This window comes from Hemitrygon akajei, chromosome 3 (genome assembly GCF_048418815.1).
Source record: "Hemitrygon akajei chromosome 3, sHemAka1.3, whole genome shotgun sequence".
In the NCBI taxonomy this organism is placed as follows: Eukaryota; Metazoa; Chordata; class Chondrichthyes; order Myliobatiformes; family Dasyatidae; genus Hemitrygon; species Hemitrygon akajei.
Window position 1 is genome coordinate 196,591,204 of NC_133126.1, and position 17,595 is coordinate 196,608,798.

A 17,595-nucleotide genomic window follows, 5' to 3' on the forward strand; every position below is an offset into this window, starting at 1 on the left:
TGATGGATTATCCATCACCTTGACTGCCAAATCAACATCATATCTTCTTTTAGCACTCCCAAATTTTTCCTTAAGTATTTTTATACTCCTCAAGCACCTTACTTGCTCCCTGTTTCCTATACATGTCAAACAACTCTCTCTTCTTCTTTATCAGAGTTCCAATATCCCTTGACAAGCAAGGTTCCTTATCGTTATTCACATTGCCTTTAATCCTGACAGGAATATACAAACTCTGCACTCTCAAAATGTCTCCTTTGAAGGCCTCCCACTTACTAATCATATCCTTAGCAGAGAACAACCTGTCCCAATCCACACTTTTTAGATCCTTTCTCATTTCTTCGAATTTGGACTTTTTCCAGTTTAAAACCCCCACCTGAGGATCAGATCTATCTTTATCCATGATCAAGTTTTAACTAATGGTGTTATGTTCACTAGAACCAAAGTGTTCCTCTGCACACACTTATGTCACCTGTCATAACTCGTTTCCTAATAGGAGATCTACTATTGCATCCTCTCCAGTTGGTACTTACATATATTGATTTAGAAAACTTCCCTGAACACATTTTACAAATGCTAACCCATCTAAGCCTTTAACAGTATAGGTGTCCCAATCAATATGTGGAAAATTAAACTCCCCTACTATCACAACATTATGTTTCCTGCAGTCGTCTGCAATCTCTCTGCAGATTTGCTCCTCCAGTTCTTGCTGACTATTGAGTGGTCTATAATACAACCCCATTAAGATGGTCATAACTTTCCTGTTTCTCAGCTACACCCATATGGCCTTGGTAGACAAGTCTTCTAATCTATCCTGCCTGAGTATGGCTGTAACATTTTCCCTGACTAGCAATGCCACCCACCCACCCTTCATCCCTCTGCCTCTATCACGTCTGTAACATTGGAATGCTGGAATATTAAGCTGCCAGTCCTGCTCCTCCTGTAGGCGAGTTTCACTATTGGCTATAATGCCATAATTCGATGATAAGTCATTAGTTGATGAAATTACAGCAATTATTTGCGTTTACCCGGGATTATTTATTACAACATGGAAGGAAAACTTAATAATTCTCGTTTGTGTGGATGATGTTGGATGTGTCCCCTGTACCAAAGCAGTACCCAGAATTAGCAATCAGTACACAACATGCGGTTAAACTATTAAGATTTATAACTCTTGCTTTGACTATGTGGTTAGTTGAGAAACAAAATATAAAAGAAAATAATCTTATTAAACTGTCTGTGCACAAATCGTTGGAGCTCACTCAGCAAGAAATTCTATCCATCATTCGATCTGCTCCGTATATCGCCGACAACCAAACTCCCTCCCGGAGTTCACCTGTTCGGGCGGCCCACCTGCTCACTCAGGTCGTCTCTCATCTCTTCATTCCCCTCGTGCCTTCTGGAAAAAACTCACGAAACCAACAGCTTTCAGACACACAAGTAAGAGTAGCATTTCCCTACTGGGCAGTCACCCGTTGCCTTTAGTTATAACCCAATTATTGCTGCTGGAGAAAAAGGCATTACCTCATCAGTTAACATTACAGAGAAGCCCTTACATATATATACAATTTTTTGTGTTCAGGTGTTACGATTACGTTTTTCCTGAGATTTTCAGCGTTGATTCTGATGCCAGATTTTGAACAGAAGCTCATTTCCAGTTACAGTTCTGTTGTTGATTCCGACGTGGAAATCAGGAACCTCATCCTTTCTATAGCATTTATGTAACAGCCATGCGAATGAAACGTGCTTATCTTTGGCGTCATGCAAGCAATTCATTTCAATAATTTTCCGCTTGACTACAGACTATTCTTTGTCCAATGACTTCTTTGGTCTTCGATGGTGTTTTTTTCTTTCCGCTGAGGCAGATTCCTCCCAGGCTGGGTAAGACAAGATGCACACGTCACAGGTTTAGGGCTAATGGCGAAATATTCAAATAAAATCTGCCAGTTCACTCAAAAGAATATGGGCAAGTTGTCGAGGTAAATGTGCTTACCGCTTTATCAGGAGCACAAAGAAAGAACATTCTCAGAGAATTTACAGCCACTTCTGCTAAACTAGAGAGACGAGGTGCATGTGTCAGAATGTACAAACTACAGATCAACCCTGATCTTCAGTGAATATGATGCTTCACTTCCTGAAAGCCTACAGGTCTGCTACGCCCGGTTTGATGCGCAGAACAAAGTACTGATGCGAAACGTACCCCGCAATCCAGTGGAGCAGACGTTACATCTGGCTGAAGCTGAGGTAAGTATGACCCTGGCCAGAGTCAACCTACTCAAACATCAGGAGTTCTATAATGTACTAACAAGGGTTTTGAAAGACTGTGCGTCCGACCTGACGATAATGCTGTCAGATATATTCAATATCCCCATACAGTACTCTTTGTCCCCTCCGGGTTCAAGGCTGCGACCATCATTCCACTGACAAAGAAGACAATCGTAACCTGCCTAAATGACAATCGTCCCAGGGCAGCAAAGACTTTCGTCCCAATAGGCTAAGCATTCGCGCTCCCCAGGGCCGTGTGCTCAGCCAGTTGCTGTTTGCGCTGCTGAGGCATGACTGTATCACAGTATCCAGCTTAAAATGCGTCATCAAGTTTGCAGATGACACAGTTGTGGTTGACTATAACATGAATGACGTCGAGACAGAGTAGAGAAAGCAAGTACAGTGGTTGGTGAGATGGTGTGAAATGAAAATCTTGAGGCTTAATGTACAGAAGACAATTTCAATTATTGTGGACTTCAGGAACGTGCAGAAGAAACGTCCCCACCCCCCTGCGAATAAATGTTTCCTACGCAGAGAGAGTTAAGTGCACCAAGTTCCTGGGAATTCACAAAATGGTCGACTCACCTGGTCCATTGAGGAAATTAAAACTAGAATAGATAATGGAGATGAGGTGGAGGCTGTATATTTACACCGTCAGGATGCCGTTGACAAGGTACTAGACATGAGGGTGATTAACAATTTAAGGGCCCATGGCATGACAAGAAAATTACTAACATGGCTACTACAATCTGCTGACTGGCAGGAGGCAGCGAGTGAGAATACTAGGGCGCTTCTCTTGTTGGCTGCCAGTGACTAGTGACTTGCTGGAGGGGTCGGTGTTGGGACATCTTCTCTCATGCTGTATACTGACTATTTATATGATGGAATAGACGGCTTTTTTGCCAAGTTTGCTGATAATTCGAGATTGCTGGAGTGACAGGTAGCGTTAAAGAAACAATTCGGCTGCAGAAAAAACTTACATAGATTAGGAGAATGGGCAAGATAGTGACAAATGAAATACAATGTTGAAAAATGCATGGGCATGCATTTTCTTGGTAGACATAAATGTTCAGACGTTTTTCAATACGGGGAAAAATCCAAAATTCTGAAATGCATTAGACAGAGGGTGGTGTGTTTCTGGAATTAGTTACCACAGACAGTGTGGAGGCCAGGTTGTTACTTTGGGTATTCAGCTCGAAGTGCTAAACGCCCTAATTTAGCTCCTATGTCTTATGGTCATAGGCATCATGCTCCCAATCTAACTTCCCTGAAGAAGAAGAAGAAGAAGAAGAAGAAGAAGAAGAAGAAGAAGAAGAAGAAGAAGAAGAAGAAGAAGAAGACACAGGAGTTCCTCCACTTCCTAAGACGGCTAGGGCAAGGAACGATTGACAACCCACACCTCCTCCAATCCCTACCTTTACAGTTTAACTTATTTTTGCAGAAGCACCATTCAGAGGGTCCTGACAAGTTGGAAATCCATCCGCGACAGGAACAGCTGAGGCTTCGGACCAGAAGTACCTACAAAGGACTTTGGCAAGCTGAGAAGGTAATAGGGTCTCCCTATCTTCCATCGGGGACATTTATAAAAACTTATGAACATGAGAAAGATGAGCTGCAGCAGGTCCCCTGACCCATCGAGCCGATTTAGCAATTTAATACGATTATCGCTGATCTGGGCTTTGGTCTCAGCTCCACATTTCTGCCTTTTTCCCCATAACTTTTAATACCCATACTATGCAAACTTCTATCGAACCTTGTTTTAAATATATTTATCGGCGGAGTCTCCGCTGCTACATTGAGCAAAACATTTTAAATATTCACCAATCTCTTTGAAAACCATTTCTTCTTGTCCGTCCAAAATCTACATCTCCGAAACTTAATGTTATGTCCATTAGTTCTAGTCTCAACTACCCGTGGAAATAACTTTGCTGCATCGATCGTTTCCGTGCCATTCATCATGATTTTTATTTTTCTATAAGATCTCAGCTTATTCTTCTGAAATCTATTGAGTACCGTCTCAGGAGACGCAATCTTTCCCCAGAGTCTCATCTGTGAAAAAAAACTTGGTGTAACTCCTCTGCACCGCCTCCAAAACCAGTATATCCGAACAAGCCAGTACCTTGTACATTTGCAGCATAACCTCCCTGCTCTTAAATTCAATCCAGCAATTAAGGCCAACATTCTATTTTCTTTCTCGATAGTCTGTTAAACTTGCAAAACAACCTTTTGTGATTACATAGAAAACATATGTAAAGGGCGGTTCTTCCTTTTCATTGTTACTGCGTATGTTAATCAAAATGGCTTCATTGTTTTGTTAAAAGTAGGAATGTTTCTTGTTATGATAATTGCTTTCTCGCGCTGTTGTTTGGGTTAAAATTAATGATATCGTGAATTGTATTCGTTTGTTAAACAATTGGGATTAATGTTATTCTTTCTATTCTGAGACTATGAACTATTGTTGGCGGGGAATTGGGCAATCGGCGAGAGGGGGTGACAGAGAGAGAGGACGCGATGGAACGGACACCGAGCGGGGAAGTCCGAGGCCAGGAGGTTCGGCGAGGAGAGGAGAGGAAGACATACGTGCTGGGGGTGCTTGGGGTGCTGGGGATCACTGCGGGTGGTCCTGAGCCGCGAGTCGAGGAGGTCTGGGGGGATTGAATGGTGGCCAGAACAACTTCGTTAATTGAGCCCCATAGGTTGAACTCTGTTTTGTTGTGTGTTTCCCCCCTAGCAGTCAGTCTGTGGTTTTGTATTGCCATGTGCGCCTGCTCCCGCTGCTGTTCTACTCCGGTCCCTGTATTACTGAGTACTCCGTCTTTCAAATGTCTCTGATTATTACCTTTATTGCTGCCACCTGCTTGTAATTGTGCTCTACCTAGCACCTGCCTCTCTGTTTATTGCTCAGCGTATTTCAGTCCTGTGTTTTGACCTGTTTGTTGACAGATGTGCCTGTGAATTTTCCTCAGCCATTACAGCGTTTGTATTTGGACTCTGTCCGTCTGAATATCGACTTTGCCTGTTTCCCGATGCTGGTTTTTGGATTTATCTGGATGTTTTGATCTTTGCCTGAATTTTGACGCAGATTTGGTTTGCACTTCGATAGTTACTGAGTTAATATCAATGTGTGCACCATATCTGCGATTCGATCCCTGCTTCAGCACCCTGACAAAAAAGTCAGGAGGAGAAACTAATTCATCCCCCAGTCCATCCGACTTCTGAACTCGCTACTGCATCGTATTCGAGGTGTCACAGGTTAATCTCTGCATTATTTAATAAGAAGGAAATATTTCAGTTTGTTCTTGACGTCTGACGCTTCGGCAGATTTTGACTTCACAAGTAATTGTGCGGTTTTTTGTACTGCTGTGTTTTACACCCTGGTACATCAAAGCTTATCACAATAATTGAGCACAATTGTCCCTAATGACTACACCTGCAAAAGGTGCATCCAGCTGCAGCTCCTGACAAACCGAGCGAGGGAACTGGGAAGGAGACAGTTAGCCAGTTAGCTAAGAGTCAGGAGACAGGTAGCCAGGTGACTGTCAGAAAAGGGAAGTGGAATAGACAGGAAGAGCAGAGAACCCCTGTGGCCTTTCCCATCAACAACAAGTACACGCTTTGGATACTGTCGGTGGAGACGATCTACCAGGGACAATTTGCAGTGGTCACGTCTCTGGCACCGAGAGTGAACCCTTAGCTCAGAACGGAAGGAGGGAAACGAGGAGAGCAGTATTGATAAGGGATTCGATAGTTAGGGGGACAGGTAAGAGGATCTGTGGGAGAGATCGAGAACCTCAGCGATTCTGTTCCCTCCCTGCTGCCAGGGTCCGTGATATCTCGCATCGAGTTCTCAGTATTCTCAAGAGGGAGGGTGAGCAGCCAAATGTCGTGTTCCATATAGGGACAAAAGACGTGGATAGGAAGAAGGAGGAGATCCAGCAAAGATAGTTTAAGGAGTTGGGTGCAAAGTTGAAGACAGGATCTCCAGGGTTGCAATCTCAGGATTACTACCAGTGCCACGTGCTAGTGAGGCTAGAAATATGAAGATAATGCAGCTAGCTACGTGGCTAAGGAGTTGGTGCAGAAGGGAGGGCTTCATGTTTCTGGAGAACTGGGCCTTGTTCCAGGGAAGGTGGGAACGGTTCCGACGGAACGGGTTGCACCTGCATTCGAGAGGGACTAATGTACTTGCGGGAAGGTTGGCTAGTACTGCTCTGGGTGGTTTAAACGAGATTTTCTGGGGGAAGGGGAAACACAGTGTTAGAGCAGAGAGTGAGGTGGAGGACTAAAAAGGTCATGCAGAACTGCCTAGTGCATGGAGTAAAGCCAGATCTAACATATAAAGAGGCTTTGAGGAAAGAAAAGCAGAATAGATGTTGTAAAGGTAGTAAGATAGAAGGGCTAAGGTGCGTGTACTTCAATGCAGGAAGCATCAGGAGCAAAGGTGATGAACTGAGAGCTTGGATACATACATGGAATTACGATGTAGTGGCCATTACCGAGACTTAGCTGGCACCAGGGCAGGAATGGATGCTCAATATTCCTGGATTTCAGGGATGGGGGGGGGGGGTGAAAGGGGTGGAGGGGTGGCATTACTTGTCAGGGACTATTACAGCTGCAGAAAAGGTGGGTAATGTAACAGGATCTTGTTTTGAGTGGGTATAGCTGGAAGTCAGGACAGGAAGGGAGCAGTTACTCTATTGGTAATATTCTATGGGCCCCCTGGTAGCAGCAGAGATACCGAGGAGCAGATAGAGAGGTGGATTTTGGAAAGGTGCAAAAATAACAGGGTTGTTATCATGGGTGATTTTAACTTCACTAATATTGATTGGCACCTGATTATCTCCAATTGTATAGACGGGGCAGAGTTTGTTAATTGTGTCCAGCATGGAGTCCTGTCACAGTATGTTGACAGGCCGACTAGGTGAAATGCCATACTGAATCTAGTATTAGGTAACGAACCGGATCAGGTCACAGACCTCTCAGTGGGTGAGCATCTGGGGGACAGTGACCACCGCTCCCTGGTATTTAGCATTATCATAGAAAAGGAAAGAATCAGAGAGGACAGGAAAAGTTTTAATTAGGGAAGTGCAAATTATGAGGCTATAAGACTAGAACTTGCGGGTGTGAATTGGGAAGATGTTTCTGCAGGGAAATGTACTATGGACACGTGGTCGATGTTGTGGGATCTCTTGTAGGATGTTAGGGATCCATTTGTCCCAGTGAGGAAGATTTAGAATGGTAGGGTGAAGGCACCATGGATCACAAGTGCGGTGGAAAATCTAGTCGGGTGGAAGAAGGCAGCATGCATGAGGTTTAGGAAGCAAGCATCAGACGAGGCTATTGAGGAATATAGGTAGCAAGAAAGGAGATAAGAATGGGCTGACGAGAGCAAGAAAGTGGCATGAGAAGGCCTTGGCGAATAGGTTAAATTAAAACACCAAGGCATTTTTCAAATATGTGAAGAACAAAAGGATGACAGGAGTGAAGGTAGGACCGATTCGAGATAAAAGTGGGAAGATGTGCCTGGAGGCTTTGGAAGTGAGCAAGGTCCTCAATGAATACTTCTCTTCGGTATTCACCAATGAGAGGGAACTTTTTGACGATGAGGACAATATGAGTGAGTATGAAGTTCTGGAGCATGTTGATATTAAGGGAGAGGAGGTGTTGGAGTTCTTAAAATACATTATGACGGATAGGTGCCCGGGGTCTAACGGAATATTCCCCAGTCTGCTGTACGAGAAGAGGGAAGAGATGGCTGAGCCTCTGGCTAGGATCTTTATGTCCACGTTGTCCACGGGAAAGGTACCAGTGGATTGGATGGAGGCGAAAGTTGTTCCCTTGTTTAGAAAAGGTAATTGGGTTAGTTCGGATAATTATACACCAGTGAGCCATACGTCTATGGTGGGAAAGCTGTTGGAAAAGATTCTTAGACATAGGATCTATGGGCATTTAGAGAATCATGGTCTGATCAGAGACAGTCAGCATAGCTTTGTGAAGGGCAAACCTGATAGATTTCTTTGAGCAGATGACCAGGCATATAGATGAGGGTAGTGCAGTGTATGTGATATACATGGATTTTTAGTAAGGTATTTGATAAGGTTCCACACTGTAGGCTTATCCAGAAAGTCAGAAGTCATGGGATCCAGGGAAGTTTGGCCAGGTGGATTTAGAATTGGCTTGCCTGCAGAAAGCAGAGGGTCGTGGTGGAGGGAGTACATTCGGATTAGATGGTTGTGACTAGTGGTGTCCCACAAGGATCGTTTCTGGGACGCTTAATTTACGTGACTTTTATTAACGACCTGGATGTGGGGATAGAAGAGTCGGTTGGCAAGTTTGCAGACGACACAAAGGTTGGTGCTGTTGTGGAAAGTGTAGAGGATTGTTAAAGATTGCAGAGAGACATTGACACGATGCAGGAATAGGCTGAGAAGTGGTAGATGGAGTCCAAACCGGAGAAGTGTGAGCTGTTGTATTTTAGAAGTTCAAACTCCAAGGCAGAGGACAAAGTAAATGGTAGGATACTTGTTAATATGGAGGAGCAGAGGGATCTGGGGGTATAAGACCACAGATCCCTGAAAGTTGCCTCACAGGTAGATAGGGTAGTTAAGAAAGCTTATGGGGTGTTAGCTTTCATAAGTTGAGGGATAGAGTTTAACAGTAGCGAGGTAGTGATGCAGCTCTATAAAACTCTGGTTAGGTCCCACTTGGAGTATTGTGTCCAGTTCTAGTCGCCTCATTATAAGAAGGATGTGGAAGCAGTGGAAACGGTACAGAGGAGATTTATCAGGATGCTGCCTGGTTTACAGAGTATGCATTATGATCAGAGATTAAGGGAGGTAGGGCAGTACTACTTGGAGAAAAAGAGGCTGAGAGGAGACATGAGAGAGGTATACAAGATATTAAGAGGCATAGATAGTGTGGACAGACAGCGCCTCTTCCCAGGTGCACCACTGCTCAATACAAGAGGACATGGCTTTAAGGTAAGGGGTAGAAGTTTCAAGGGGGATATTAGAGGAAGTGCTTTTACTCAGAAAGTGGTTGGTGTGTGGAATGCACTGCCCGAATCTGTGGCAGATACACTAGTGAAATTTAAAAGACTACTAGAAAGGTATGCGGAGGAATTTAAGGTTTGGGTATATATGGGAACAACAACACACACAAAATGCTGGTAGAACACAGCAGGCTAGGCAGCATCTATAGGGAGAAGCGATGTCGAAGTTTCGGGCTGAGACCCTTCGTCAGTTCTAACCGAAAGGAAAGATAGGAAGAGATTTAAAAGTAGAGGGGGGAGGGGGAAATGCGAAATGATAGGAGTAGACCGGAGGGGGTGGGATGAAGCTAAGAGCTGGAAAGGTGATTGGCGAAAGTGATACAGAGCTGGAGAAGGGAAAGGATCATGGGACGGGAGGCCTCAGGAGAAAGAAAGGAGGTGGGGGGGAGCACCAGAGGGAGATGGAGAACAGGCAATCAACTAAATATGTCAGGGATGGGGTCAGAAGGGGAGGAGGGGCATTAACGGATGTTAGAGAAGTCAATGTTCATGCCATCAGGTTGGAGGCTACCCAGCCGGTATATAAGGTGTTTTTCCTCCAACCTGAGTTTGGATTCATTTCGACAATAGAGGAGGCCATGGATAGACATATCCGAATGGGAATGGGACGTGGAATTAAAATATGTGGCCACTGGGAGATCCTGCTTATATATGGGAGCAGGGTTTAAGGGTCGGCACAACATTGTGGGCCGAAGTCCCTGTACTATGCTGTACTATTCTATGTTCTATGTTCTATTAAACATGAGTTGACTAACTCCACATCAATTAAAGCATTTGGAGCACTTTCAATACTTGGATGTGAGCGGTTTGAAGGCACATTGTCCAATGCAGTTTTGCAGCATTAGGCATACGATCAGGTCGCATTGATGCAAGTGGCCTTTTCTTCTGTGGTGTAGAGCTATATAAATGTTTGGCATGCTCACATGAATGAAGATCAAACGAATCAGCAAAGAGGCAGGCACTTCGGTCCTTGTCCTTGCCGAAATAACAACCTTTTCAGCACTTCGAATAACCAAAGGATCATAGCGCTCCATAATCCACCCATAAATGTAACTATCCGAATTTCTTGAATATTTTCAAGTAGACGCCAAATGCTCCACTTGCTTTGACAGTTCGACTATGCTTTCACCACACTCTAAGGAAAAACTTACCGCTCTTGCGTTCTTAAAAAAAAATCACCTTTCACCATAAATTATGTTATCTAAAATGGCATTAATATCTCTATTGCCATTAAATGAAATTAATGTATCTATTAGTTATTCCGACGAGTCCCACCATTCTGCAGGAGAAGCATACCACTGCAGGCCCACACATCCATGTACGTAACTAAACTTCGCATAAACTCTGATATCGAAAGCAGATCGATCACTTCCGCTGTCCTGCACTCTCTCATCCCTGTGATTGAAGAATTTCCATTTACGTTATCCTTAAATCCTTCCTACGTAATCTATTACCTCTGTCTCTAGTATGTCCCAGGCTCCGGGAACTAGTTAGTTTGCATCACAACATGTATATCACTCATAACGTTGTATAACTCCAACAAATGTCTCCTTATTTTCCCGTGCTCCAAGGAGTAGAGTACTAACTTCTTTAACTTTCTTTTTCACTCTACCTCAGGTCCTGTCAACTGGGCAACCGCCTTGTAAATTTCTTCAGTACTCAATCAAGCTGATCGATAACTTGGGGCACTGCATATAATACTCCACATTTGGCCTCGTAAACATCTTGTACAACTTGAACATATCATCCCAAACTTTGTAGTTAATAATTTGATTAATTAAGCCCAATGTCCCAAAATCTGCATTTGTGACCCTTCTTACATCTGCCACAACTTTCACGCCGTCAAGAACTACATTGCCAAATACTCTATTCTACCACAATTCTCAATGCCCTCTCTCACCCTGCATGCATGACCTCTAGTTTTCAAATTTGTACACTGGGCAAAAGATGTTGACTGCCTAAAGCAGTTATCCCTCATATAATTTTAGAATATTCTGTCCGGTTTTCTCGTTGTGGACAGAACTTCCTCGGCGTTATTATTCACCAATAATCTGATTGTGAGTAACTCGCAATGGACTCTCTGTATCCTGGTTTGACGAGAAACACTGTCGAAGACCAAATACGCTAAATGCGCAATATTCCATGAGAGCAACCTTTGTTGACATAAAGATAGTATTAATCCGAGTAACATCAAGAGGCTTTTAAAATACTTACCTAATGTCAGTAATTTAAAAAAAGGTTTCTCTTTGTTCTCTGCTGGGGAGTAAACTATCATGAGGATTTTCCATGCCAACATCCTTCCAGCGGGTTAAAGCTCTTTAGAATTGCAGTGTAGGATTTTGCGCCACCAGGCTCAAGGACTGCTTCTTTCCGACCATGTTAAGACTATTGCTAGTCGTCTTGTACGAAACAATGCGGACCTGATCTCTCCATCTTCCTCGCTATGACCTACCATATCATTATCTATGGGCACGGCACGTTATCTGTAACTATGACACTTTATTCTGCACTCTTCTATTAGTCTCCATTGAACAACGGCAGAGTTTTACTTTAATAATGTGATCTCCATGGATGAAATAGATTTATATTTTTTCAATTCAGCATTCCTCATGCGTCAATAATTATCTAGGACGGAAGCATCGACCACTATACATGTCCTTTTCCATCAGTAATAATCCTTTTACTGAGAGAAGCCTCCCCACATTTAGTTGGCATACAAAATATATCTCCAGATAACATTGGTTCACGTCTCTGCACTTTATTATCCAACCAATGAGTTCAGAACTGTGCTGAGGTCGGTGAAGAAAGTCTATAACGTTACTTGATGATCTTCCTCATCTCAAAGCTGTTTTTGACCCCTACTTGTACTACAGTAGAAAATCTGGTTATCTACCGAGCTATTGGAAGACTGTTCAAGCTGCATCACTTTAACTCCAAGGCAATGTCTGACTGCAAAATTGAGTAATCGACGTGTGTTATAGAAACCTGTGTTAGCACACACGTCTGTGGATCATGTTACAAGTCAGCACCAACTCACTGATCAATCTCAGAGAACAGACAATAAATAAATGTATCCCACCCCCTATCGGTTCTCTAACTGAGCAACTAAGATTTTGACCATATCGTGTAAAATATTGATGTCTTCCGATTTGTGGACAGCCACTAAGCGGGACAGATCGATATTAGTGATTAAAGAATAATAGGAGCTCGATCAATGCAGGACGGATGCAAACATTTCGGCTTAACAGGTTCGGGCTTCCAATGGTGCAAACACTGCTGGTCCCAATTACATTTAACAATTCTATCAGTGCGCTAGTACAAAATTCGTCCATCTCAGGAAAAATATTCTGTAAGACTGAGACTTAAAAGTTTTGTGGAAATGTCAGGGGTAAGTTTTATTTAGGTATAGAGGAGATGTCAGAGATACGTTTATTTATGCAGAGAGTGGTGAGTGTGTGGAATGGGCTGCCCACGGCCGTGGTGGAGGAGGAAACGATAGGGTCTTTAAAAAGACTCCTGGATGGATACACGGAGCTTAGAAAACTAGAGGGCTATGGGTAGGCCTAAGTAGTTCTAAGGTAAGGACATGTTCGGCACAGCTTTGTGGGTCGAAGGGCTTATATTGTGTTGTAGATTTTCGATGTGCCTATGTTTAAAGTCCTGTGTAAGGATCTGCCCAGCACCAATGCTCATGTATGACCATAATTTTAGTCCAACTCGAACAGTCAACAGACTGCACGGGGATTAAGGACAGTTTCTATGCTGCTGCAATAACCCTACCAAGTATTTCGCCAGTTCGATAAGTTGGACTATTGTCCTGAGAATCTAGCTACTGATGATGCATACCGTGCACTATGTCTGTTGCTATTGCATTTCATTCTGCATTGTTTTACTTGTTTTATCCCAGAAAATTGTGTAGTGGTTCAATTTACATGAATACTACGCAAGGAAAACAAAAATCACATTATCTTAATAATAATGAAAATAATAAAATTACTGCAATTCTAATTCAAATTCCAGTTATCAGTAAGGGCTGTGTCACGCTCTGGACCACGGTATATATTGCTGATACATCTCTTCGGTCAAGATACGATTGTACACTGCTATTCCACTTCAACAGGTAGACGTAATCATCGTTATGTGCCATGTTAGATGACGAAGGTGATCATGATCTAATGAACATGACAGCTCATGACACATGACACATAGACAACCTACAGCACAATACAAACACTTCGGCCCTTAATGCTGTGCCGAACATGTACTAATTTAGATATAACCTTAGGTTACCGATAGCCCTCTATTTTTTATTTTACTATTTTTTTTCCTACAGAAGTGCTTTCCCATTGCCTTCTTCTGGACAGTGTATTTACATGGCGTGTGATACCGGATATAATTAATCCACTTCAGGAATTGTCTGCCTGACGACATTCGTCTCTAACCTGGACTTTTGATATGCACCAAGCTTTCATACGACCATTCACCACCTGCTCCCATGGCTTCACGTGAACTTGTTCGTGGGCATGAACACTTTGGACAAGGGTATACTGCAGGCCCCTAAAAACACGGTGCATTACAACGGAGGGAAGGTGTGCATTACACTTCCTTTTGGAGAGGCGGATCTGCAAAAAGTTCAAAAATAATTTAAAATAACTTACAGGACAAAACATAATGCATAAAGGGTAAAGGAAAGAGAATAATACAAATGATAAGATCTGCAAACGTACTGTTTCAGTTGGTTTTCTTGATCAGAATGGATGTTTTATATTGACGGGACATTTTATTTGGTCAATAGGAAAGTTAGGCCAGTTCATCCAATTCAAGAATTCTCAAGCAAAGGTGCAGTCCAGACGTAACGTCAACATTTGTTTGGAACACGTGGCAGCAGCAAATGCACTCAGAGGTCATGGTTGAGAGACACCGGTACTACTACCTGTGAATCTAAATCGTCGTGGCTATCCCTCGAGGTCAAGCATGATGTTCTTCGTTCCGTTTCCACAGAGCGAAGACACCTGTGCGTGTATTTGTGTAACGTGTGCTTGATGTTGCTCTCCAAAAAGCACACAATATTTTACAAATCAACCAACTGATTCCAGTGGCATGGAAACCACGATGACTAAAGCTGATGGATTTGCTGCAGTCTTCATACGCCTTGACAGCTGTTGAATTCGAAGTAACTTCGTCTGCCTGTTCCACTGTTCAGGTCTTGGTTGGATTGTTCTTTGCCAGTGTCCTCACCCTCGACCTTACCGCCATGGGTGACCTTACCTTGAGCATAGCTCCAGACGGCTTCGTTCTGGGGATCTCAGGACCACACCGCTTCTCCACCATGAGAAGGTGACAATCCACGAAGAAGGAATGTAAATATGTCAGCAGTCAATTATGTAGCAATAACTCAATGCATAAAGCATACAGAAATGGTCTTGACGAACATCTGGTGTTCAGATGATGCATTACAATGGAATATGATTTTTGTAACTTAAACATGGAATGAGCATTTGTGCAAGACGAAATAGTTTGAGTACCTAACGAGCGTCTCATCTCCTGGCGTATCAATCATTTACCGATAATTCGGCGAAAGGAAAAACAAATTATTACAGTGAGCGACAGTATTAGGGTTGAAAACCCCTTGTAAATGAAAAAACGTCAAATGAGAATGGGTAGACTGCCTGCAGATGCCAGGAAGGCGACAGTCAGTTACCAAACTGGAATTACAGCAATGGCGGGCAGAACAGCAACGCTGAACGCACAACATGGTGCACTTTGAAATGGATAAACTACAGCAGCAGTATCCATATTAGCAGGACATTTTGTAACCTAATAATGTGGCAACTGATTCTATCGCCGGACTTTAGGCCAACTTCTATCCGACTGCTGTCAGGAGATTGACCAACTCTCTAATACGAAACAAGGGACTCCTAAACTCACCATCTACCTCATCACGTCTTTCCAGTTTATAATCTACCTGCATTCTACTTCGGTTTAAGTGTAACCCTTAATTCTGCATTCTGTTATTGTTTCCCTTTACTTTCGCAGAACTCTCTTGTAATAATAGTCTGTCCAATTAACATTGGTTCATGATTCTGCACTCTGTTATGCAAACCAATTGGTTCAGAACTGTGTTGATGTCAGGGAGGAAACGATACATCGTCGTTTGCCATTTTTTCGGCTCTTTCTCAATCAATGCTCATTTTCAATGCATTAGTAACCTAATTGTGTGGCTACTGCTTGTAATACTCTGCAATTCTATGAAAAGAGAGTGTGAACGTGTTAGGCTTAATCATTCCCTAAATTGAATTAATTCAGAGCGCTATTTGTGACTAAGTGACTGCTGTTAACCATATAACCATATAACAATTGCAGCACAGAAACAGGCCATCTGGGCCCTTCTAGTCCGTGCCGAACGCTTACTCTCACCAAGTCCCACTGACCTGCACTCAGCCCATAACCCTCCATTCCTTTCCTGTTCATATACTTATCCAATATTACTTTAATTGACAAAACTAAACCTGCCTCTACCACTTCTACTGGAAGCTCGTTCCATACAGCTACCACTCTCTGAGTAAAGAAATTCTCCCTCGTGTTACCCTTACACTTTTGCCCCCAACTCTCAACTCATGTCCTCTTGTTTGAACCTCCCCTGCTCTCAATGGAAAAAGCCTATCCACGTCAACTCTATCTAGCCACCTCATAATTTTAATTAACTCTATCAAGTCTCCCCTCTACTTTCTACGCTCCAAAGAATAAAGACCTAACTTGCTCAACCTTTCACTGTAACTTAGGTGCTGAAACTCAGGTAACATTCTAGTAAATCTTCTCTTTACCCTCTCTATTTGGTTGTCATCTTTCCTATAATTTGGTAACCAGAACTGTACATAATATTCCAAATTCGGCCTTACTAATGCCTTATATAATTTTAACATTACATCCCAATTCCTATATTCAATGCTCTGATTTATAAAGGCCAACATAACAAAAGCTTTCTTCAACACCCTATCTACATGAGATTCCACCTTCAGGGAACTATGCACCATTTTTCCTAGATCATTCTGTTCTACTGCATTCTTCAATGTCGTACCATTTATCATGTATATCCTTTTTGGATTATTCCTACCCAAATATAGCACCTCACACTTATCAGCATTAAACTCCATCTGCCATCGCTCAGCCCACTCTTCTAAGTGGCCTAATATCTCTCTGCAAACTTTGAAAACCTGCTTCATTAACCACAACGCCACCTACCTTAGTATAATCTAAATACTTAATAAACCAATTTACCACCCTATCATCCCGATCATTAATGTATATGACAAACAACATTGTCCCAGTAAAGAACCCTGAGGCACACCTCTCGTCACCGGCCTCCAACCTGATAAAACAGTTATCCACCACTACTCTCAGACATCTCCCATCCAGCCACTGTTGAAACCATTTTACTACTTCAATATTAATACCTAACGGTAAAACCTTCCTACCTAACCTTCCGTGTAGAACCTTGTCAAAGGCCTTACTGAAGTCCATATAGACAACATCCACTGCTTTACCCTCGTCAACTTTCCTCGTAACCTCTTCAAAAAATCAAAGAAGATTTCTCAAACATGACCTTCCACGCAGAAATCCATGTTGACTGTTCCTAATCAGACCCTGTCTATACAGATAATTATATATACCATCTCTAAGAATACTTTCCATTAATTTACCCACCACTGACGTCAAACTGACAGGCCTATAATTGCTAGGTTTACTCTTAGAACCCTTTTTAAATAATGGAACCACATGAGCAATACGCCAATCCCCCGGCACCTTCCCCGTTTCTAATGACATTTGAAATATTTCTGTCAGAGCTCCTGCTATTTCTACACTAACCTCCCTCAAGGTCCTGGGGAAATCCTGTCAGGTCCCGAAGATTTATCAACTTTTTTATTCCTTAAAAGCGCCAGTCCTTCCTCCTCTTTAATTGTCACAGTTTCCATAACTTCCCTACTTGTTTCCCTTACCTTACACAATTCAATATCCTTCTCCTTAGTGAATACCGAAGAAAATAAACTGTTCAAAATCTCCGCCATTTCTTTCGGCTCCACACATAGCTGTCCACCCTGATTCTCTAAGGGACAAATTTTATTCCTCACTATCCATTTGCTTTTAATATAACGGCAGAAACCCTTCGGATTTATTTTCACCTTACTTGCCAAAGCAACCTCGTATCTTATTTTAGCTTTTCTAATTTATTTCTTAAGATTCTTCTTACATTCTTTATATCCCTGGAACACCTCATTTACTCC

The 17,595-nt window shown here is 42.7% G+C and overlaps 1 protein-coding gene across 1 annotated transcript in view; it reads left to right on the forward strand.

Moving 5' to 3' along the window:
• The window catches only part of LOC140724655 (vomeronasal type-2 receptor 1-like), a 71,125-nt gene that overhangs the window by 19,276 nt on the left and 34,254 nt on the right, over window positions 1–17,595 (forward strand). Inside the window, exons 2-3 of the mRNA XM_073039080.1 lie at window positions 2,056–2,241; window positions 2,513–2,646. Of these exons, the coding sequence (XP_072895181.1) occupies window positions 2,056–2,241; window positions 2,513–2,646 (320 nt within the window). The remainder of the gene's footprint in view (window positions 1–2,055; window positions 2,242–2,512; window positions 2,647–17,595) is intronic.